Source organism: Mustela erminea, chromosome 17 (genome assembly GCF_009829155.1).
Source record: "Mustela erminea isolate mMusErm1 chromosome 17, mMusErm1.Pri, whole genome shotgun sequence".
NCBI lineage: Eukaryota > Metazoa > Chordata > Mammalia > Carnivora > Mustelidae > Mustela > Mustela erminea.
In genome coordinates this window covers 31,120,191-31,143,124 of record NC_045630.1, presented here as the reverse complement: position 1 = coordinate 31,143,124, position 22,934 = coordinate 31,120,191, and the positions used below count along the sequence as shown (strand labels likewise).

At 57.1% G+C, this 22,934-nt stretch overlaps 2 protein-coding genes across 2 annotated transcripts in view; one reads left to right on the top strand and one right to left on the bottom strand.

The window, feature by feature from the left end:
• Window positions 1-1,564: 1,564 nt before the first annotated feature.
• LOC116575909 lies at window positions 1,565-6,887 on the bottom strand. Its single transcript, XM_032317543.1, has 2 exons — window positions 6,276-6,887; window positions 1,565-2,439 (listed from the first exon to the last, which is right to left on the bottom strand). Exons 1-2 carry the CDS (start codon window positions 6,885-6,887, stop codon window positions 2,269-2,271), a joined length of 783 nt encoding a protein of 260 aa, XP_032173434.1. The 3' UTR covers window positions 1,565-2,268.
• CAPN2 (calpain 2) overlaps window positions 6,767-22,934 on the top strand; it is a 40,746-nt gene continuing 24,578 nt past the window's right edge. Inside the window, exons 1-2 of the mRNA XM_032317211.1 lie at window positions 6,767-7,122; window positions 11,393-11,462. Of these exons, the coding sequence (XP_032173102.1) occupies window positions 6,886-7,122; window positions 11,393-11,462 (307 nt within the window). The 5' untranslated portion in view covers window positions 6,767-6,885. The remainder of the gene's footprint in view (window positions 7,123-11,392; window positions 11,463-22,934) is intronic.

The following is a 22,934-nucleotide window of genomic DNA, read 5'->3' as shown; positions in this document are numbered from 1 at the left end:
AAAGGGCAGGGCCCATACTCCTTGGTAACTAGGGCCTCCCCCGCCCCCCCCCCCCACTGATCAGATGTCTCCACCTGGCCTGACTCACCCTTGTATTTGGGCTTTGTTACCTGGGACTGGTTTCTGGGACTGGTTTTTGAGTAAGTCCCCTGGGGGAAGGGGGGCAGGGACAGTTTAAGGGTTAAACAACAAGGTTATTGTTTAGCCTGGATGGAAGTGTTCTGGCTAAAATAGGTCCCTACATTCATAAGCCTCCACCCATCAGAATTACAGGGCACATGGGGACACACTGATGTCATTAGCCCTATTTACAGAGGGAAAGACTGAGGCACAGGAAGTTTAAGACACGAGCCCCAGATCCCCCCCTCAGGTTCCTGGTGCTGCCACTGAGTCACGGTCTGTTTGACCTATTCCAACAACAGAGGACTAAGGGGCTGCAACAGTGGCGAGGGAAACCCAGGGGTCCCTGGGATCTCGGCCCCGGGGAAGGGGGATCCCAGCAATAACAAGATTCCTGGGGGGCTGAGCCCTGTGTCTGGAAGGAGGGAGGGGGTAAAGAGCCACGTAAAAAATACACCTGATCCAGGTGGATACCGCAGCGGACAGAGGCGAGTAAGTACTGAAACGGGTCTAAACTCCCAAGACCCAGTGTAGCAGAGGGCAAGGATGTGTGCAGGCCCAGAATGACTTGGAGACAGGGCCGGTACTGCAGGGCTGGCAGTTGACTGCCCCCTCCCTGCCCCAGCCCCCTGGACTCCAGCATGTCTGCTCTGCTCCTCCCCCACCCCAGGAGGCTATTTCGGCTTTTTGGTGCTCTTTCCAGTCTTCCCCTCTGCAGCCTGCAGCACCTCCCCGTCTCACGACACCAGGAGCAGTGCCCTCGGACCCACTCCTCTCGGGCCCTTGGACCGGCACTGGAACACGACCCCCCCGACCCCCCCTACCCCACACCCGGTGGCTCCAGCGGGCCTCTCCAACCCCCAGCTGCAGTCACAAGGAAGCAACGAGCCCTTTAGCCGCTCCAAGAGGGAGGGGTAACCACACAGGATTCCTCACGGGCCAGAGAGGGGGAGGGGGAAGGGAATCCGCTTTTCGGGGGCCTCCGCCCCTGCTGGCCGCACAGCCTTCCTGGGCCAGAAGAGATCTGACAGGCTCCCGCCTGGGGGCTCAGAGCCCCTTCGTGGCCGCTCTGTAGGCATCTGTTTCCTCTTCTGTAAAACAAGCCAAGAAACCAAGAAGATTTAGTGTGCATCAAGCATGGACCTCGGGGCCACGGCTGTGTGGTCAGGATGTTTTATTCTCTTTGTGACTCTGTCTCATTTTATTCTCTTTGTGACGCTGTCACACACACACACACACACACACACACACACACACACACACAGGGGCTGGGCCCCACCCGCACAGGCTGGGCTCCTGGCTCTGACTCAGCCTCTGTGCTCTGGGCTGGGCAGGGTGACTCACTGCAGGAAGGTTCCCCAGGGCGAGGCCTGGAGTGCAGGGCTGTGGGCGCCTGAGTGAACCCAGCGGAAAAGACTGTCCAGTGGGACAGCACCCTGTGAGAGGCTCCAGAAGTATCAAGAACAATTTATTCAGGTTTTAAAATCCATTCCATGTCCTTGGTAATCACTGCGTGCATTTGAAAACAAATTCGAGTCCCTTGGGACAGCGAAGGTCCTCTGTGAGTGGAGTCCTGTGTGCCCAGGCCCTGGGAGGCTGGTGGACAGCGGCTGGGGTGACAGGAAGTTGCCTGTGGGGCTGGTCTGTCCCTTCCTATGTTGCATAGTGGACCTGGGACCAGTGTCAGCCACATGTGGGTGGGCAGGTACAGGGCACGTGCTTCAGGGCCAAGTTGGCCTCCGGGAGACTGGCCAGAGATGTGTGAGCTCCATCACACTGGCCAGGTGGACACATTTTCCCAAAAATACCCAAGGCCCAGAAGAAATCTGGTGCGCGCCATGGACATCGGACAGTGAAACCAGTTAACAGGTCCCAAGAAGAGCTGTCTCGTCTCTCTGTTCTCAGTTATGGCGGTTTCAGAAAACCCATGAGCTAGAAGCCAATGTCAATGTCTCCCATTTCATCCAAGGCTGCAAAAGCAGAACAGGTGGGCAGGAGTGGTACTTGCAAAGAGGACCTGGAGATTTCAGACGAAAGCACATCCGGACTTAGGTAAGACTCGAATCGGAGAGAAAGACTATTGCAATAGCAAGACGTTTCCAATGTCAGAAACATGCATCTCACCAGCATACAGAGAGGGCTTCTCTCTTACAGGGTACAGGATGAGCAGACAGAGAGAAGCAGAATCTTTGCAGGGGAAGCCAAATGAACAAGGGAAATGAGCAGTGGATCTGACCGGAAGTCCCAGGAGACGCCGGTAAAGGGGTCACGTTCCACTTCGTGTCTTCTCAGGTTTGCAGGCAAGCAGAGGTCAGACACCTGTAAGAGAGAGACAAACCTGAATACAGTTTGGGCAAGCAAGGCAGAGAATAAGAAATGGACAACTGAGCACTTGGTCAAGGACAAGAATCAATGGTGGAGGGGACCGGATTGGGGGCTCCAAACCCAAACCCCAAAGTAGGGTGATTCCATGGAAATGGGGTGCATGGCAACTCTACTCCCGAAGCACAAAGGGATCAGTTCTCTGTTTTTTTAAGTCATCTCCACACCCAACGTGGGACTCGAACTCAGGACCCCGAGATCAAGAGTCTCACGCCACGGATGGAGCCAGCCGGGTGCCCCAAGGGCTCAGTTTTGTTTTGTTTTGTGTGTGTGTGTGTGTGTGTGTGTGTGTGTGTGTGTGTGTGTTTTAAAGATTTTATTCATTTGACAGAGAGAGAGCGAGAGATCACAAGTAGGTAGAGCATCAGACAGAGAGAAGGGGGAAGCAGACTCCCTGCTGAGCAGAGACACCCCCCCCCACTTCCCTGCCCAATGCGGGACCCAATCCCAGGACCCTGCCATCATGACCTGAGCCAAAGGCAGAGGCTTAACCCTCTAAGCCACCCAGGTGCCCCAAGGGTTCAGTTCTTGAATCTGAATAAATACTCACAGTGGCAGAATGCAATTTGCGAATCCTAAGCTCCTTCCTCCTCTTTGGGAAATGTAGAAAAGGGGGAAACCACACGTGGTCTCCAAGAGATTTTGAGGGGCAGAGAAATAGTGCCTTCAAAATGCAGCCGCCCCTTGCAAAAGTTCCCTCAAGAACAAGGCCAATGCAGGGGCGCCTGGGTGGCTCAGTGGGTTAAAGCCTCTGCCTTCAGCTCAGGTCATGATCCCAGGGTCCTGGGATCGAGCCCCGCATCGGGCTCTCTGCTCAGCAGGGAGCCTGCTTCTCTCTCTCTCTCTCTGCCTGCCTCTCTACTTGTGATCTCTCGGTCAAATAAATTAAAAAAAAAAAAAAAAAAAAAAGAACAAGGCCAATGCAGACTTTCAAGTTGGTAACTCTTAAGCCGGAGATGCTGGAAGAACACCTCCAGCCTGGGTCCCACCACCGGCCAGGGAGCCCTCAGGTCATGGGGCATTCAGAGGAAACCAGCCCCCAGCAGCAGGACCCCATCTGGCCGGGAGGGAGAATTCTTCCCCTCCGCCCTCCAGGTCCTCAATAGGACTAAAAATTCGATGGACACTGAGCCGCTTAACAGGACAAAGACCCAAAGCTGTATTCCATGCTCACAGAAGCCGGGTAATGAAATTGGGACCCAAAGAAAGGACCGAGACAGGCAGTTTGTATTCACTTTAGTCAAAGAGATGATATACATTTGTGAGGAATCAACGGGATAAGGAAAACCCATGATTTCGAGCTTGAATCAGTAAGGAATTCTCAGGGGTTCTGGTGCTAGGCCAAGGCCAAGCTGGGGAAGGCCTGAGCTCAGGAGCTCACCGCAGGGCTCTACCCTTCCACAAGGTGCAGCGAGGGCTGGCGTGCAAGCATTCTTTGTTAAATTAAACCCAGGACCCATGAAGCCCATAGGTGGTCCCTGTCTCCTCTCTGGAGCAACACAGAACAAAAACACACCCTAGGCTCCATGACAACGCGGAAAACACAGGAAGTTAGTCTCTGGGCCGGTGCATAAAAGTGTGCCAAAAGATACTTCCCCGAAAGAGTATAATAATGACTTTAAAAGAGAAGATGAACCTAGGTCCAAGATTTTACTTCACTCATCAGTGAAGAAGGGAACCAGTAAGTGTTGAGAAAAAAAAAAAGTTCAAAGGAGAATCTAAAAGAGCAGCGGGTTGGGCACCGCAGAACTGAGATCTGTTCATAGATACAGAACAGCTGTAGGGAGGCTGTGGGGTCGAGCTTCCCTCCGGGAAACCCTATTTGCAGTAACATAGACAAGAGTTATTTGCATTACTGTCAGTTTCCTAAAACTTACAGGGTTGTGAAATATCCTGCACACGGGGAAAGGCACAGACAGGAGCTCACGGGACTCCCCGCAAGTCTGCTTCGTGAGAAAGCCTGCGACCGGGAGGTGAGGGGGACACTGTTGTGGTTTCTGAACCAGCTGGGTGGGTTCCCACCCAAAGCTCTACTAAAGGTGACTACAGCCACCCACAGTGGGGACATCCTGGACCCACACAACTCCGCTCAGGCAGTCTGGACCCAAAGCTGGAATTCCCCATGTCCAGGGAGGAGGTCCGGGCCAGAATCCTACAGATCCGCTCGCACAAGATGAATGTCAGTCCTGATGTGAACCCCAAGGAGCTGGCCCACTACGCAGAAGACTTCAGTCGGGCCCTGTGCGAGGCCGCGTGCGAAGGCGGGCGTGATCGCACTGCGTAGGCTCCGGATGAACTCACACAGGAGGACTCCACAGAGGGCTTCCTGGAGTTGCCTGCCAAGAAGAAAGCAAACCCCCAGGACTACACCTGCTCCCTGGTCTGGCGCTGGTTAGAGTCATAATAAAAGAAAAAATAAGGAAAACAAAACAAAACAAACAAACAAAACTAGCATTGCAGAGAACACCCAGAATATCTTTCTTCCTTTTTAATTCCAAAGATTTTTAAGTGTTCCCTGACAGGTTATCGTCTTGTGGACAAATTCTAAATACTCGAATCTCAAACTATGCTTCAAGATGGACTTCCTATTCTTCAAGTCTTCCTGTTCTTCAAGCTGAAAGATAATTTTTTTAAAAGATTTTATTTATTTATTTTACAGAGAGAGAGAGTGTGCAAGCAGGGGGAGCAGCAGCAGGAGAGGGAGAAGCAGGCTCCCCACTGAGCAAAGAGCTCGATTTGGGACTCCATCCCACAACCCTGGGATCATGACCTGAGCCAAAGGCAGACACTTCACTGACAGAGCCACCCAGGCGCCCCTAAAAGATAATTTTTTTTAAAAAGTTAAATCATGACTGATTCTCATCTAGCTATAAAATGAACACATGTTAAAGATTTCATTTACCTCATTAATTAATTGAGGCTACTAAGCAGATGCTACATCTGGTTCAAAGGGAAAGTGCAAGAAGCACTGGTTTATATGAAATGAAGAAAATTGAAATGACTGTGCAACCGGCCTCAGCAGATCCCCGCAGGGTGGGGAGACCCCTACACTGGCAGGATTCATGTGCATCTCTACACTGGGCGGCCACCATTATCTACAACTCAAGAGTCAAAATAACTCATGCACACTGAAAGACTACCATCGGGTGACTGGAAAGAGGTGCTCTAACCAGATGTTCAGATCACTTTGCCGTGGGGAGCTGTCCTGGGGAAGTGTAAGAAGTTGAGCAGTGTATCCCTGGCTTCTACCCCATAGAAGCCAGTGCCCAGCCCATCCTCAGTCCTGACAATAAAAAATGTCTTCCAGTAAGGCCAAGTGTCCCACTGGAGTAAGGTGGGGAGGCCAAAGTCGCCCCCAGCTTCCCACTGAAACACAAATGCTTGCTCCTTAATGTGGGGAGTGGGAGGACAGCAGAACTGGGTGTACCAATGCCTCCCTGGTTGAGCTGAGAAGCTTGCTCCCCCACAACCCAGTACCCCCCTACGGGGGGGGGGGGGGAGCGGTCACCCTATATGGCTCTCCAAACAACCCACCAGTATTGACACCGGCCTCCCGTTCAAGGTAAGCGTCAGATAAACAATACCTGTTTTTGGTAATCTCTACACACGACCTGGGGCTGGAACTCAGGACCCCAAGATCAAGATCGCATGCTTCACTGACTGAGCCAGCCAGGCGCCCCACGAGTACCTTTTTAGTATAAGTATGCCCCTGCACTGTCTGGGACATACTTACACTGAGGAAATACTGGTGCTAACCTGGAATTCGCATTTACCTGCGAGGATGTATTTTCAATCGCAAGCCCCGACCCCCTGTGTGTGATGTGCAGCGTGCGATTACAACCGGTCCTGAGGCCTGGGACTCCCTGAGTTGTCCGCGACCGCTGGTGCGACACTGGGTCACCCAACCTCTCCTTTCCGAGGCCCGCTGTTCGCCTCCGTAGGATGGGAACCCCAGCGGGGGACACCCCTCTCCCGGGGTTGCTGCGAGCCTTGAATGAGACCGTCAGCACAGCCGCCAGCGGTGTTGGGCACAAAGTCGGGGCCCACGTGGGGGCCGCTGATTCAGTCGCGTACCCGCTTCGTACTCTGGGCGGGGAGTTGGTGGCTGTCCTCGCCGCAGGTGGCACCCCGCCCCCCGGCGCCGAGGCCACACCTCCGCCGGGAAGCCACACCTCCTCCCGGCGCCGAGGCCGTAACCCCCGGACTCCGAGGCCACACCCCGCGGACGCCAAGGCCACACCCCGCCGGGAGGGGGCGCCTGCTGCCGGGGGAGGCGCCGCCTGCAGCGCCGCTGACTGCAGTCCAGCCGCAGCGCGACCGACCAGGCCGCGCCCCTGCCGATACCCGTCGCTGCTCGCCGCGCCCCTGCCGAGACCCCGCGCCATGGCCGGCATCGCAGCCAAGCTGGTGAAGGACCGAGAGACGGCCGAGGGGCTGGGCTCGCACGAGAAGTCCATCAAGTACCTCAACCAGGACTACGAGGCGCTGCGGGACGAGTGCCTGGAGGCCGGGACGCTCTTCCAGGACCCCTCCTTCCCGGCCATCCCTTCTTCCCTGGGCTTCAAGGAACTGGGGCCTTACTCCAGCAAGACGCAGGGCATCGAGTGGAAGCGGCCCACGGTAGGGCGCGGAGCACGGGGCGGCGGGGAGAATGGGCCAGGGTGGGCGGAGAGCGGCTGGGGACGGCGGGGGCGCGGCGCCCGGAGTGGGTGAGGGACGCAGGGTGCGGGGCCTAGGCCTCGCCGCTGGGAGGAGGTGGCCGGCCGCAGCAGTGGGGTCGTGGAGAGCCTGCGCCCGCCGCCGAAAGCGCACCAGGAGCGCACCGCGCGCGCCCCTCCCCGTTACTCGATGCGGGCGCGTCCGCTGCGCGGGCCTGGCTTTTGTCCACCCCGGCACTTCCCGGGCCGGGTCTGGCGCGCCCTGCCCAGCGGTGCAGTTAGCAGGCGACGGGAGCCGCCTTGGACTCTGCCAGATGTCGGGGTGACATACGGGACCTGGGGCAAACTTTGCTTGGACTCCCGCGGGGAGGTGGTGGAAGGAGAGTCTGCGGGCAAAGGAGCGTGGGAGGCAGTATCTCTGACCAGGGAAAGTCAGGCTCTAACTCAGCTTGTGTCTGCGTCGGGGGGGTGGGGCGGGGGTGGAGGGGGAATCCGAGCCTGTTCCTTTTGTGAGTAAGGACTCTCTCATGCAGTCGTGGTTAGATTTATCCAATCAGAGTTTCGCGTTTGTTTTTCCAATTGGGAGCTGGTGAGACCTCCGCATAACATTTACCCTGATGGTTAACGGTAGACAGACTGGGGGATAGACGGGCTAATCCAGCAGGGAGCCAGTGCTCCTCCTCATTGCACAGGCCCAGTCTTTCCCGGGGAACCTCGGGTTGCGGGGGGGCGCCCTCTAAGCTCCCTTGTCCCATCCCCACCCTTCCCTGGCAGGTCTTGGGACAGCTTGTCCCCTCCTGTGGTTGTGCTGGGGACCCCAGCATAGGGGATGTGCTGGCTCCACCTGCCATGGGACACTGCCTGGCCTTCCCCCACCAAACCTGAACAAGGCTTCTTGGGAACCCAGGCTCTAGATTCCTGACTTGAGAGTAAGGTTGCTGCCCTGCGTCTACTCCTCTGGACCTCCCAGGTTTCTTGTTACCCAAAACCCAGCCTGTAGGCAGCAAGCGCAATAGAAATGCCCTAGATGGGGTCCCTAGGACTCGAGTTCATTTCTTGCTCACCTTCTGGGTGACCCTGCCTGCACCTTTTAGCCTCTTTACTTGCATTTCTTTATCTAGAAGGAGAGGTGTTGCCTAAGTATTTTCCTCTTTATTGATTTATTATTCTTTATCTTTTATTGTTCCTCACAGAGCCCTGCTAACATTTCTCCGGTGTTTTTGTAGTTTACAGATGTAATTATGTATTATCTGCCCTTCACACTAAACTGCAGAGACCCCGTGTGTGTTGGTCACCAGTGTGTACCCAGAAATCTGTGCCTCCTCATCCAGCGGCCTAAGCACCTGTTCCCATGCCAGGCACTGTCTTCGATGCTGGGGATACACCTGTGAAGAGAAAGACAGTGATTCTTCAGGGAGTCAGGGAATGAATGAAGGCAGGATTGTAGAGAGCCTTGACTGAAGTTACAGTTATGAAAGTGACAAATGAGAGTATGTATTCATCTGACACTAACATAGCACCTCACTCACAGTTTACAGAGTGAATTTGCGCATGCCTTCACTTGTTCTTTTGTTCACTAAAGCATTTACGGAGCACCTACTACATGCCAGGGACAGTGCATCTAGTTTCTGCCTCCTTAGACTTCAGGGGCTGGTGAGGGGAGGCAGGTCACCCAGCAGGTAGACATGCCGGTAGTGCTTCCAGATGGGAGAGAGGTCTGGGGCCATCTCAGGACCCCTGCTCAGGATGAGACAGGCTGGGAGCTGCACAAGTTGGGGGCAGGGGAGGCAGGGAGGTTGTTATGTTCCCATTCAGCAGTTGGAGAACTGGAGGCTTGCAGAAGTTAAATATTTGCTCACGCAGGTGTCTGGGCAGGGGCTGGGACGCTGTCCAGCCCATGGGTGTGCAGACCCCACAGCTCACAGCTGCCCTCTGCCTCTGTCCTGCCTTCTGGAACTCTGCTGTGGTTGGGGTCAGGCAAGGGAAACAAAATGTCTCCTGGATTTGGACACCAGCGAGTCATTGGTGACTTTGGCAGAGGACCTGCGGTGGGAAGGTGATGTGGAGCCAGACACCGGGGTGCTGTAGACGGTCAGGGACCCAAAGGGAAAACCATTGTTGGGCTTCTTTCAGAAGGGTGTCTGAAAAGCAGCAGGGGAGTGGTAGGTAGGGCAGGCAGTGGGGTTTTAGAGGCTGTGGGATGTGTCATGTGTTGAGTCACCAAGGGAGGAAGGAGTGAGAGACGGGCAGACAGGAGGAGCTTGTGACACAGGGTCCCAAGGAAGGGAGAGCAGGGAGCATCAGGCCTTGCGCTGCCCCTCCCCAGGGAGCGCTTTCCTGACCTCCCACTGACTGTGCAGCCACTGGGAAGGGGTAGTCAGGTGAGAGTTGGGGGGGGCAAGTCCCCCTGTGCCCCGAGAGTACACACTTCTGTGGTGACTCGCTTATTCACCCTGCAGCCTGAATCTCCAGCCCCTGGGATAGGGGACTGTCATCCCCTTGTTCTTCACTGGTAATAACAATAGCTGACTTCTGCGGAGGGCTTACCAAGGACACTTGGTGACCCCCGCCAGAACACCCTGTGGGAGGTACACTCGTCACATAGTTCCCATTCTACAAATGAGGAAACCAAAGCCAAAGGAGGTGGAGGACCTTGCCGGGGACTTAGGACCCATCAAAATGGCAGAGCCAGGGTTCAGACCCCCCCCCCCCACCGTCTGGACCCAGAGCCCAAGCCCTCAACCCCGTCCCCAGGACTGTTGCATCCATGTTTAATCCAGTACCGCACTTTCCTGTGGCACCTCCAAGGGCCACCCTGAGCTTTGCCTTCTTTGGAGACGCTGCCAAGGTGTGGGAAAGTTTCTGCAACAGTGGAAAAATCCTGCTGGGGGAAGAGCCTGGTGCACAGAAGAATGGCGGTGTGAATCTTGGGTTCTCGGCATCAAGCCCAGTGTGTCCTTCGATGAGCTGCATAAGTGCTGGGCTGGCAGGTTCCGTTCAGCAGAAACACACTCGCATTGTCCTCTCATCCCCCAAGCAGACCGACCGAGCAGGGAGGGGACCATGGCGAGGCGTGAAAGGAATCTGTTCTGCTGTAGACTGAGGTGCTGGGACAGGGGACAGGGGACATGGGGCCAGATCCAGGCCCCACCCAGGAAGGGCTTGTGCTGGACCCAGAGGGACACACCAGGGGCACAGCACGGGGTGTAGGAAGGAGTGCCTGCACACAGAGGTCATGGAAGCCGACAAAAGCCCAGATTTATGCTGGCTTCCTCTGTGGCTTTGGGGTGGAGCGTTTCAGAATCAGGAAATGGACAGGGTGGCGGAGGGGCTAGAATTGTTCAAAACTGGCCTCCATGAGGCTGAGGGGGAATCATCCTGAGTTGTGTTACTGATCAGTGAGGTTGTAACACCCTCAAGAGCTGTGTTACTAATCAGTTAGAGGGAGTGCCTCCCCCTGCCCCAGATCCGGAGCAGGAAGCGTAGGAGCTCTCTATGGCTGTGGTCGCAAATTCCAGTGCTCTCTGTAACTTAGACACATTGTTTACATGTTCTATCTCCTTGGCCTGTTTCTTCCTGTTTCTTCGCCTGCCCATCTGAGTCCCTGAGGGGCCCCATGACATGAAGCACCAGGCACAGCCCCACTCTGTAGCAGCGTCCCTGACACATGGACACCACCCATGTCCCGGCCCCATGGGCGAATTCAGGAGACTAGCTCCGATTCCCGGCACACACCCACCAGCACCACTGGACGGTGCACAGCTAAATACCAGACCACAGAGTACTAGTGCTCGGGGTCTCAGAGTCCCAGAGATGAGCAAGGGCTGGATTGTGAAGGAGGGCTTCATGGAGGAGGTGGCAGTGAGGCTTGAAATACGGTAGGAGATGAAACAGGAGAGCACAGGGTGGGAAAGGAATCCCATGAAGACCATACAGCTGATGTGCGGGATCAGAGGAGAGAGGCTGGCGGGGTGTCCCCAGAGTATCAAGGGACCCACAGGTGGTGGAGGGGAAGTAGCGAGATGAAGTGAGTTGCCGGCAGTGCGAGGTGCTGGGCTTCCACGCCTTCCACGGGCAGCAGTACGAGAAGGAGCCCATGGCAGTCTGTTTCTAACTTGCCCTGGGTGGGGAGGGGGAGAAGGTGTCTGGTGCACCCACCAGGAACGGGGATGTCCTAACCCTGGAAGCAGGAGCCTGGTGGCCTGACAGCACTCTGTGGGTCTCATTTGCAGGAGATCTGCGATGACCCACAGTTTATTATTGGAGGGGCCACTCGCACAGACATCTGCCAAGGAGCCCTGGGTAAGTGACGGTGTCTGAAGCGGGCTGTGGGGTCTCGTCTGCAAGGCTGTGCCTTCCCTCCCTTGGCAGCCTGGGGTTTCCATTTCCAGAAGCTTCTTGGAATTCTTGCTCCCCTGAGGGGCCCATCCTGAGGCACACATGAGGCCTCCTGGGTCCCCTGCTCTGGGCTGGTTGTTGAGGTTACACAGATGCTCCCACTGGAGGGTGCAGGGGCTTCTGGATTTCACCGCCTTGTGCTTGGAGCCCCCGTCCCACGGGGGCAGATTGGCTAGCGGCCTATGACGCAGTCAGGCTGTGGGCTGAGGGCCAGGTGGAAGGACTCCCCAGGCCAGTCACAGCCCTGACACCTCTGTTCTCGGGCAGCTGCAGGGCCGGGTATGGTGACTCAGTGTGCAGGAAGAGGAAAGCCTGCACTCACCGCTGAAGGGAAGTCAGAGCACCAGGGCGTTCTTGGGGTTTGTAAGACGGGCTCACCATGGGATCGTAAGAGCAGGAAGCAATGCTTCTCCCTGCAAAGGGGGTGGCAATGTTCATTTAAATGAACATGGGGCAAGGGGGGCTGAACTGGGAGCATCTGAGGGTCCGAGGCCGAGCCCCTGGCCGCAGCGTCTCTGACAAGATTGATCATTCGGAATTGTAGCTCCTTTCCTGGCCCACCTGGCACAGGTTCCAATACTCAGAGTCATACCCACTCGTGTTTATGGAGTGAACGCTCTGCCCCAGACACTAAGCTGTGATGACAGAATCCCAGCAGTGCTGTGATTATTCCTATCGATGAGGACACTGAGGTCCCAGAAGTGACATCGGAACTGGGGGTCAGGCACACAGACATGCACAGCCGGACTCCGGGGCCTGTGTCCTCAGCCCCTGGGCTATGATTGCAGAAGGGGCTGGAGAGTCTTGGTCGCCAAGGGACGTCAGGACAGCTGTGTGACTGTGTGACTCTAGGAGCCCCACAGGAAATGCCTCTCAGGGAACATGACTGCTGGCCTGAGCCCAGCCTCTGTGTGTGGATTCCTGAGATTCCGGAGTACATTCTTACCTGCAGAGAACACCCTCCTGCACACCCTGTTTCCTTCCCTCTACTCCCCAAACGATAGACTAGATGCCCAGGGGTCCTTGGGAACTGACAGAGGCCTGGGCCAGCCCCGGGGACTTGGAGGATCTGTCATACCTGGACTGGACCCTGCACGTGGCCCAAACATCTGCTTCCGAGGGTTATGACATCTCAAGAGTCAGGTAGCATAAGTAGCAAGTGGAGCGTTTAAGCCCTCTTGAGGCCTCTGAGAGGAGAGGAGACGGGTGGGCCTTACATTCCAGGGGCACAATTCCCGAGATCTGCCCTGGGTCAGATAGAAACAAGGTCAAGTGTGATCAGCTCTTGTAGAATTAATTCCTCCGTTTTGGGTCTCTAACGCCTAAGGCCGCTTGCCCTCTTTGGCCTTTCCTTTCCGAGTCTCCTGATTCAATGGCCATCTGGGAAACATGATTATCTGAACTCTCACCCTGACTCTGGCCTTTGGGCGTGGGGTGGTGACTGTCGCCAGTCCCAGCAGGCTCAGAAGCATTGGGAACAGGGTGCTGTGGCCACAGCACCTGGCCACAGGAGCAGAGTGGCAACGTGGGCTCAGCTCCTAGACTGTGGGCAAGTCGTCGATCAGACGAGGCATTTGGCTGTTCTAGAGTCGTTCCTCCGGCCTGCCATGGAGCCCAGGCCATGTGCTCCAGCATGGAATGTGGCCCGATGGTCCGCAGCTGTGACAGTCCGCTGTCACACCCACTTCTGTGTGTCCTGCTGCAGGCGGTCACCCCAGCTCTGCTGTAAACCCCTTCACCCCCACGCAGACCAGAAGACAGCCTCAGCAGTGCGGCTGCGGATATAGAGACTGCCGCACAGCTGAAACGCACTAAGGAGGGAAGTGGATCCAGTTATAGGTCTTTCTGCCCTCCTCCAAGCTGTCCTGATTCTGTGACTGTGTCACGGGGACCGGGAGGTGACGTTCTCAGAGCAGAATTCACTCTTTGCCCAGACACACGCTTGGCTCAGCAGGGACCCCGGAGGGTGCCGTCCGTGGACTTCTACGTTTTCGGGAGTCTGCCACCCCCATGGGGCTGCCCAGCAGTAGGCCATCCCCAAACCATTCCCCTCTTCCAGGGCTGCAGCCAAAAACCCCAGCAAGGTCATTCATGCGGGGCTTGCAGAATTGCCCCTACAGTGAGCAGCTAAGTAGGCTCTGGTCTCGCTGGCAGTAACCTGCTCTTCCTAGGCATAACCGCCCCCAGGGGTCCAGGAAATCCAGGAGCTGAACTCCTCTGCCGAGCTTTCTCCAGTGCTCCCAGAGTCCCCACAGCACCCCCACTGCCCCCCACAGCTCTCTCCCCTCTCCCCTGGCTCTCCGCCTCCCCATCCTAGGCCCCTAGGGAAGGGTTCAAAGCTGCCAGCAGCTGTCATAGCCCTTGAAAGGCACCACCCCGTGTCACTGTCATCTGGAGCATGTCCTCGAGGCCCTCTCGTGGGGTCCACCCCCAAAAGGCACCTAGGTTCCCAGAGCACCTAATGGGGGGTGATGGCTATAGGTGTGCTTTCCACAGCCCAGCCCACTAGAGAAGCACCTGCTCCCTCCACTGCTTACTAGCCTGGGGGACCTTGGGCAGGTTACCCAAGCTGTCCAAGACTCAGTTTCCCCTTCCATAAATGGGAATAATGACAATATAGTTGACCCTGGAGCCGCAAGGGGGTCGGGGGTGCTGATGCCCTGCACAGCTGAAAGTCCGCATGTAAGTTGACTCCCCCAAAACTTAACTATTAATAAGTGTTTTAAATAATTTTTATATATTTTTATATTTTTTAAAGATTTATTAGAGAGTGCGCACGCACACACACAAGCAGGGGAGGGGGCAGAGGGAGAGGGAGAATCCCCAGCAGACTCCGCACTGAGTGTGGAGCCCCCCACAGGGCTCAGTCATGCGACCCTGAGATCACAACGTGAACCAAAACCAAGAGTCAGGGACACTTAGCCAACTGAGCCACATAGGCACCTCTGTGAATAATTTTGGGATGATTTACAGTGTAATTTTTTAAGAGGTCATTTTTATAGTAGGTGCCTTTTGCAAATGTTAACAGCCTTTGTTTTGTGGTACGGTCTCAGATTTATGGAAGGACGGAGAGGATGGTTCCGAGACCCCCCAACCACCCCACACCCAGATCTCCCGTCTCGCCGAGCTTGGGGGCTTGTTACCATTCATGACCCGGCACCCTCGGGGTTTCCTCAGCGGTTACTGGTGTCGTGTTGCTGCTCCAGGCCCCCCCTCAGGGACCACGTTATGTCTGGCTGTTGCGTCTGCCTGGGCTCTGCTGGGCTGTGGCAGTTTCCGACGCCCCTTGCATGTTATGGCTCTTGTAGGATGCCCCTCTGTTCGGGAATATGCGAGTTGTGACTAAAAATGAAGTGTCTGCTGGTTTGGTGGAGAAAGTAAATACATTCTCTTCTCTTGGCAACCGTCGCCTCGCGGCCAGCCCCATCATCAGCGCCCCACCGGGGCCTCTCCGGGTCCTGGAGCAGATGGGTGGTGGCTGTGACTCATTTCCTCCCAGCCTCCCTTCCAGTTACAAATACTCCTCCACGGCTTTGCTCCCCCAAGGCTGCCGCCGCGCTCCCTGCTCCTGTCCTGTCGTCCCTAAGACAGTGGCAGAAGCTGGGACGGCCGGAGCGCTGACGCTGCTGTGTTCCCCCAGGCCCCTGTTCCTGCCCCGGCTGGCCCTGGCCTTGGCCGGTATACAGCAGTGTTCCTGACCTCCCGACCCCAGAGAGCAGAGGCAGCAGGAATTCCCCCCCAAAAGAAGCCCCCCATCATTGCATACATCTGCAGCTGAAGCCCCCGGGGTGCCCAGGAGTTTATGGGGCCCCCCCGCTCCCCACCGGCCTCTGATCCCCTTGTGACTTTCGCTTCTCAGGTGCTCCCTGAGCCAAGAGCCAGGCCTCAACCCTCTGGACTCTGCTGTCTGCCTCTGACATGAGAGTTGGATCAGTTTCCTAAGGTCCCACTACTTCTGACATTTTGTGAGTCCAAAATATGGTTCTCTCTGCTGGCAGACCCCCACAGTCCTCCTGTACCCCCCACCCCAGGGGGGTCAACTTATGTCCCTGCTCCAAGGTCTGGGTAGCCCTGCTCAGATCACCCCCCAGCAGTTTCAGCCACAGGGGGGCCTGGCGAGGCACTGGCCTGCAGCAGTGTGGGGGGGGTGGAGCCCCGGGAGGAGGGTGGTTCACACCACGAGCCGGGCCAGCAGCTATGCAGTTAACCAGAACGGAAGTGGTCTGTGCCAGCCACATGCACATATGGGCACCGCGGGGGCAGCGCTGCAGACCACGGCTCACCGGGCTCCAACCTCCCGTCCCTCACTCTCTGCGGTTAGATGGTCCCTGCAGGCCTGTGTGTCTCCCCCCGAAGCCAGGCTGGGCACATGCGTCCGTGAGCACCTGTGAATGGCAGGGTCCAGAGTGAGGATGTGGGGGTCCATCAGGCAGAGCGTGGCCATGGCTCTGCAGTGCGTGGCTCTTCGCTTTGGGTGGATCACCGTCCTCCCAAGGCTCTAGTTCCCTCATCCTCGAACTGGGGAGAAGAGGCACCAGGGCTGAGGCTGAGATTGCACGCACCTGCGCAGCTCCGGGCGCGTGGGAGGGGCTTGGTAGCTGCAGGTTGGCGGCTCCCTTCCTGCGGGCGGGTCAGATGGGGCCTGGGGAGGCCAGTGGCATGGGTGTCGGCGCGGTGCCAGCGTTCATACCTGCCCGGCTGGGCTCTGGGCTTTGCCCTCTGCAGCCCCCAAGGTTGTGGAGAGGTACAGGAGGTGGTGTTCAGAGAAGAGCTCAGGGGGCACCGTGCTGTCTTCCATGCCCCGTCCACGGGGCGCACGCTCTGCCTATAGTGCGCCTTCAGCCGGAGCTCCCCCCTCTCCGCTCCTGGGCTGTGGGAGCAAAGGTGAGGCTTGTGTCCTCCCTTTCCCAGTGGGGTGGGGAACTTCATGACTCGATTTCTCTGTCTCTGGGTCTGGATTAGAGTCAAGAACTCATTCTTGTTGGGACACTTTGTCCTGGGGTCTCCTGTACCTGGCTCCCCCCCCGCCCCAATCAGCAGGATTTTGTCCACAGTTCAACCCTGGGGATGCCTCCAGGGACTCAGGAGTTTGGGGACTCCTCCTGGAGGGTGGATGAAGGGAGCAGGGGTCGGGGCAGAAAGGATGTGGGTTGGACTAAGCCCCAGTCCCGGAAGCTGGGGAACATAGCTGAAACCAGCATCAGGTGGCTTCCTCCTGGTCTGGGCCCCAGGCACCCCAGTCTCAGCAGTGGGGCAGGGACTCCCTTCCCAGCATCCATTGTTCCAGGCAAGTTCAGAGTCAGGGCGGGAACCACACGGCTTACATTCTCAGATGGGAATGGGAGGGGCAGGGACATGTGATCTGGATTATTCTATGCCCCTGTCTCATGGAAGGAGGCTTGTGTTTGCCAGGGAGGGGTGGGGCCCATCCCCCACAGTCAACAATGTAAATGAGCAGTGACTGGGTATAGGGGCATTCTGGTTTGGGGGTACCCTCCTCTGGGCTGGTGCTACGGGGCATGAAAGGGTCATGGGAGGGACACCCACGGGGACTCCCCAGCCACCATCTCACAGGCCTGGTCCCCTGGCAGGCTGTGCACGTCCTTTAGGGAAGCCCCTCCTCAGCAGCTCCCACGGGTGGCCCCAGGTTGGCCCCTCGGGGCTTCTGTCCCCTCCCTTCCAAAACCAGGGTCAGATGTGGCCAAAAACAGCCTTAGCATCTGGTCTCTTTGGAACTTATGTAGCTTCATGAAGACATAAGACCAGGGCCAGCGGGACTAGACACAGGACAGGGCCTCCCACCCTCCGTGCTGTAGAACAGGCTGGGCTTTCCTGGCCCCTGGCCACTACATGCACCAGCTCCACCCAGACTCGACCATCAGAAATGTCTCCAGAATGCCCTGGGATGGGGGAATTGGTGGCAAAGTGCCCTAGGTAGGAAACCAGGGACCATCCCATCCGGGGTGCCTTGGGGGGAGGGTGGGGAGGTCAGAGGGAGCCTGGAGGAGGGAGCCGTGGTGGTAAATGATGGGCAGGTTGACAAGGCTCCTGACTGCCCCCCACAACAGTTGGGAGGAACCAGGGCATTGCTGGGATGTTTGAACCTGTGGGAGGGGCTCAGCCCTTCCCCTCCCCCGGAGGTGTTGCAGCCGAAGAGTGGCTGCCCCTGCTTCTTGGAGGGTGCTCCCCTCCTGGGGCTGCCGTGTGGACTGCGTCTCAGGGCCTGAGGTTCCCCAGCGACGGCAGTGTGACTGGGCACCTTGGGCACAGTCCCCACACTGCCATCTCCATGCCAGCCGCCGTCTTGCTGGCACCCCCTCCCCACAAAAGCGGGTCAGGCCATCACAGTCAGCAGGCAGGTATTCCTGGCCAGATCTCAGGACAGTGGATTCCCGGAAGGTCCCTATCTCGCTACCCCTTTATCTAGCGTCGTAACCCACCCCCAACATGAGTGACTCGAAACAACAGGATTTTCCTGTTCATTTTCATGGGTTTGAAGCATGAGCGGGGTTAGCCCTGTGATTCAGGGCCCCTCCTGCACTTTCAGCCACTGGGCTGGGGTCACCGGAAGACCCCTCGCCCACATGCTTGGCACCTGGGCTGGAGGCTGGGTCAGCGGGGCCTCCAGGGTTCCTGTGCCTCTCACGTGGCCTCTTCCACAGAGGCCTCAAGTAAGCCGACCTTCTGGGCGCTCGTCCCGAGAGAGACTCCAGGAAGCTGCCTCATCTTTTATGACCTAGCTTCAGGGGTCACACGGCACCCCTTCTGCTGAACCCTATTCACTAAGATGCTCAGAGGCCAGCCCAGGTTTTCGAAGAGCACATGACCCCAGAAATACTGTGGCTGCCATTTCTGGAAGATGCTGTGTTCCCCCCCCTTGAAATAATGACCTTGTCCTTCACCAGTGGAGACCCAAGGCTTCTCAGACACTAGACTGTCGTGGTTGGGTGCCTGGGTTCTCCGGGAACCCCAGTATGCAGGCTAGCCAGGCACTGAGCTGGCCGGGCTCATTGGTGCAGTCTGGGGACAGGGCAGGGGGAAGGCAAAGGGTTAAGAGGGGCCCACCCCCCAAAGGCTGGGACTGAGTCCCCGATGCTGACAAAGGAAGGAGGTGGAGGGCAAGTTGCCCAGCCAGGGTTGGCACTTTCCAATGGGAAGTGGCCCCTTCTGGAAAGTGTAAGCATATTATTTGGCCTGGAGGGTCTGGTGCAAAAAGGGAGAGGCTGAGACAGCACCCTCCCTGGGTGAGTCTGGTCCAATCTACTCTTCACCTCACCTTCTCCTCACTCGGAGCCCTGTCCCACCTGTGCCTGCTCCCTGCTTCTCTGGAACTGAGCCGCCCCTGCACTGCGCAAGTGCCCCCACCCACCCTTCCTTAGCCCTGCAAGGGCGCCTCCCCACCACCTGCTCCTCAGAACCAGTTCAAGCCCACCTCCCCCGTCCCCACCCCCCTAGCCCACCCTCTCTTACCACCCCCCTCCTGCAGCTCCCCACCCTCTTCAGACTTGAAGCCTAGGACTCACCGCCACCTGTGATCGTGGTTCCCCACCTGTCCCCACACTGTCGTACATGTGCCTGAGAGCAAGAGCCAGTTTCATCTGGAGCCCGCGCACCAGGTATGGAGGGGAGAAGGAGCAAACGAGGCAGGAGAGAGCAGAGGAGAGGAAGAGGAGATGGTGTCCCTGCCCGCCAGAGTCCTGCAAGGAGCGGATGCTCAGAGGCTCTCACGGGGGACAGGGGGATGTCAGGCCGAAGGCCCCAAGAGAAGCAACAATGGGGGGTGCCAAAGCTCAGAGGGCTTCCAGGAGGCGGCAGGGCCAGCCTTGGGCAGTGTGTTGTCTGCACTTCTTCAGCGTGTGTGTTTGAAGTGTGTGCATGCTGTGTGTGCCTCAAGTCAGGGACATGTGCTCCACAGTGACACGGGCCCTGCCCTGACGGATCTTGTGTTCTGGGACCCGCCGCAAGCAGCCGCACTGTCCTTGGGGGAGACGGAAGCCCAGCGTCTCCTGGATTCTCCGCCTCACTTTCCTATTGGTAGAAGGAACCCCTGACGGCGGGAGCAAGCACACAGCAGCTATCACTGTGCTCCCTGTTTGGATAAATCCCCAGCGGCCACAAATACTAGGAAACCCGCCTTGTCCCTCTCCCTGCCGTGGCCCCAGGTGACCCCACCCCCTGCACAGACATGACCTTCAGGGCACACACACAGGCCGGGAGCACAGCCCTGGAAATTTACTGACATGGCTCCGTTGGAATTCGCCTTTTCAGAAGAGGGCTCTGGGCCTTCAAGGAGGCATTCATCAGGCCGCCCGGGAGTGCTGTGGGGGGAAGGTGTGTGTGCCCCGTGTGCTCCAGGTCAGCTGGAGCCAAGAGGGGTGGGTCTAGCCGGAGACACTCAAACCTTTGTCAGGGTAGTCCAGAGGGCAAGGTGTCTGTGCCTGATGACCCCAAAATGCAGCCCAATCCCCCTTTTCCCAAACAAGTCAGAAGAGGGGGCAGGTCTGGACTCGGAGTGGATTCCCTGGGGCCCGTGAGCACAAGAGGTGCCTGGCAGGGCAGGTGAGGGCCGAGAGAGTGTCACGCCGTAGTCGTCAGATAAATGAATAAATTAATACGTGAACTCTCTCTGCGTTAGACACAAGATTCATAGGTAAAAATTCCGTGCAGAAACCCACAGTGAGACACACAGGGAGAAGGTGGTCATCCCCCTGCAGGGGGCACGCCGGGTGCTTATGCCCTTAAAGAACTCTCTTGCCTTTGTGTTCTGTGAGGGCCCGCGGCACCCTGTCCTCCCCTGGGCGTCTCCCCCTCCTTACATGCCCCCCTTTTCAGCTCTCTTCCCTTTGGGGACCCCACACTGTGGCCCGAGACCTCACCTGTCCTGGGTCCCAGCTTTGTCCCAACTCCTTCCCTAGAAAAACACATACATTCACCTTCACGCAGAGTTTGGACAGAAAGTTCCACATCTCTGAAGCCCATCCAGGGAACCAGTTTCCCTTTTGCATCGGATCCTGACAGCCTTCTGATGCGCCCCCCCCCCCGCCCCCGCCTTCGACAGCTGAGCAAACGTGCGGTCAGAGCAGTTCAGAAACCTGTCCACGCTCACACAGCACCAGCAGGATCAGGATCCAAAACCCAGGTCTTAGCACCCGGCCTGTGCTGCTTCCTGTGCTCGCAGCTCCGTGCTAGCAGAGAGGGCGCCTGGGACAGTGTGGCCCCGGGGAGGCAGGTGTGCAGGAAGGGTGATCCCTAGGGGCTGGGCTGGAAAGCTGAACCCAGTCAAAGTGGACAAAGTGGGCAGCCAGGAGCCCAGAACCAGACATGAACCAGAGAAGATGGAGTCTCCACAAGTGTGTCCAGGCATGCGGGAGGGAGAGGGCAGGGCTTCCGAGCAGGCTGTGGGCCCAGGGAGGGCAGTTCTTGGAAGAAACAGGCACGCACATAGCCTCCAGTGGGCACGTCCCTTGCATGGATCCTGAGATCTCCACTCGGGGGGAACAGGGTCTCCATGCCGACCTAAGTGAAAGATAGGGCCAGTTGGTCTTGGCCCTGGACCCCCACCCCTGGGCAGTGTCTAGAATGCGGGCCTCCTAGCTGCCCCCGAACCCGGGTTCAGGTTCTCAGAAGCTCTCCAGAGTTTCCACTCCATGTCTGGTCTCAGCGTGCGGTGACAATTCTGTGTTCTGCTCTGGGAATTAAGTCGAGATACAGTGTGGAGTTTCAGAAAAAGGGGGATCCAAGCTCCCCTAGGCAGCTCCTGCTTGACTGAGCGTGTGGCTGTTGGGGTACCCGGGTGGGCTTTCAGGATAGGAAGCAGGGCAGAAAATCACCCCCCACCCCACCCCCAGCCTCTCAGGCCTGTACCAGTTGAGTGTCTTCCAGAACAGACTGGAGGGGCAGGAGTTCAGCGGGAGGTGTGGTGGGCAGGAGCCCGGATGTGGGACCAGCCAGTCTGGAGCCTGTAGCCAGACATTCAGTGGGTGTTTCAGGAACCCCTGGTCTGCTCCTGTAATGACGGGCATGGCCAGCAGCCCAGGCACTCAAGGACCTGTAGTGACCCAGCTCTGACCCTTGTCCCAGCCTGAGTCTGGGGTGCTGGACAGGGTAGTCAGCTTCGGGCAAAGTAGACAGAATGTGCTAGAATTTACTGTGTCTCACCTCAGTGGGGCTGACCCCCCTCCCCTAGTGAATCCATTAAAACCATGTCTTGTAGAGAAAAACTATGGGTTCTAAAGAAAAGACAATCCAGAAAGAAAAGGGTCTCAGAATTTAGGGACAGATGGTGTCAGAAGGTCCTCGGCTGCCAGAGAAGGTCCCTGCATTTAGGGCCAAGGCTGGATGGCCAGAGAGGAGCCTCACTCATCTCCCAAGGAAGATCTGGTTCTGAGCAGCCCAGCTGCAGGAGACCCTGCCTGGGGGGTGTGGGGGCAGCCCCAGGTGCACCCTCCCCAAGTATGTGGAAGGTTCCAGCATCCAGTAAGTGGAAAGTGTGCGCATCGTGCCGCTCTCCACACAAAGCGATCACAGATCCTTGCTGGGAAGCCTGTGCTCTTGACCTGCGTAGCTTTGCATTCCTGTGGACACTCCCTTGACCAGAGAAACCACTTCTCGAGAGGTAGCTGTTAACTTTTCGAGGAGCTCGTTTCTACAGAACACACGCCAGAAGTCAGAGGGGCGACTGAGTCAATGCGCTGTTCTTACTGGCGATAGACCGATTCTGATGGGCACCGAACATAAAATAAAGATGTTCACTTAGAATAACTAATATTAAGCTATTTTTCTTACCATAAGTAAGGGCGTAACCAAGGAACCTGGGGAGGCCAGTAATCTAGGGTTGGTGGTAATAAAACCATAGTCAAAAGATAACCACATAAAAAATTATCCATAAGAGCTTCAGTGGATGAAGACAGGAGTCAAAAAAGGGCCACTACCATGCTCCCCCCAAGTTTTCTCCCATTTTTGTTTTCCTTTCGGCATACCCTGTGTACTCTTGTGTGCCGTGCTCCATTTCTCTGAGCACCACTTGGCAGTCAGGCTGGGTGGGCAGGGAGCATCTTCGCTCCGTTCTTTGGCTGCCGTAGTCTCGTCGTGGAGGGGCCCCTGATTTGTTCCCCCGGTTACCTGTGGATGGACACTTAGCTACAACGGGGCTCCGGGAAATAACCATGTCATCCCTCTGTTGCTCTCGTGAATGCATCTGTAGGGCCGACTCCCGGCGCCAGCATCTTGGGGGCGCGTGCGCTTCCTGTTGCCTCTCGGTGCTCATGGACGGGCGTGAGAGTGGGTCTCCCACAGCCGCTCTGGGGACCCCACATCTCGTTTTTTGCCCTCTGAAAGGTAGAAATGGTGCAGGGTAGTTCCACTTTGTTTTCTCTT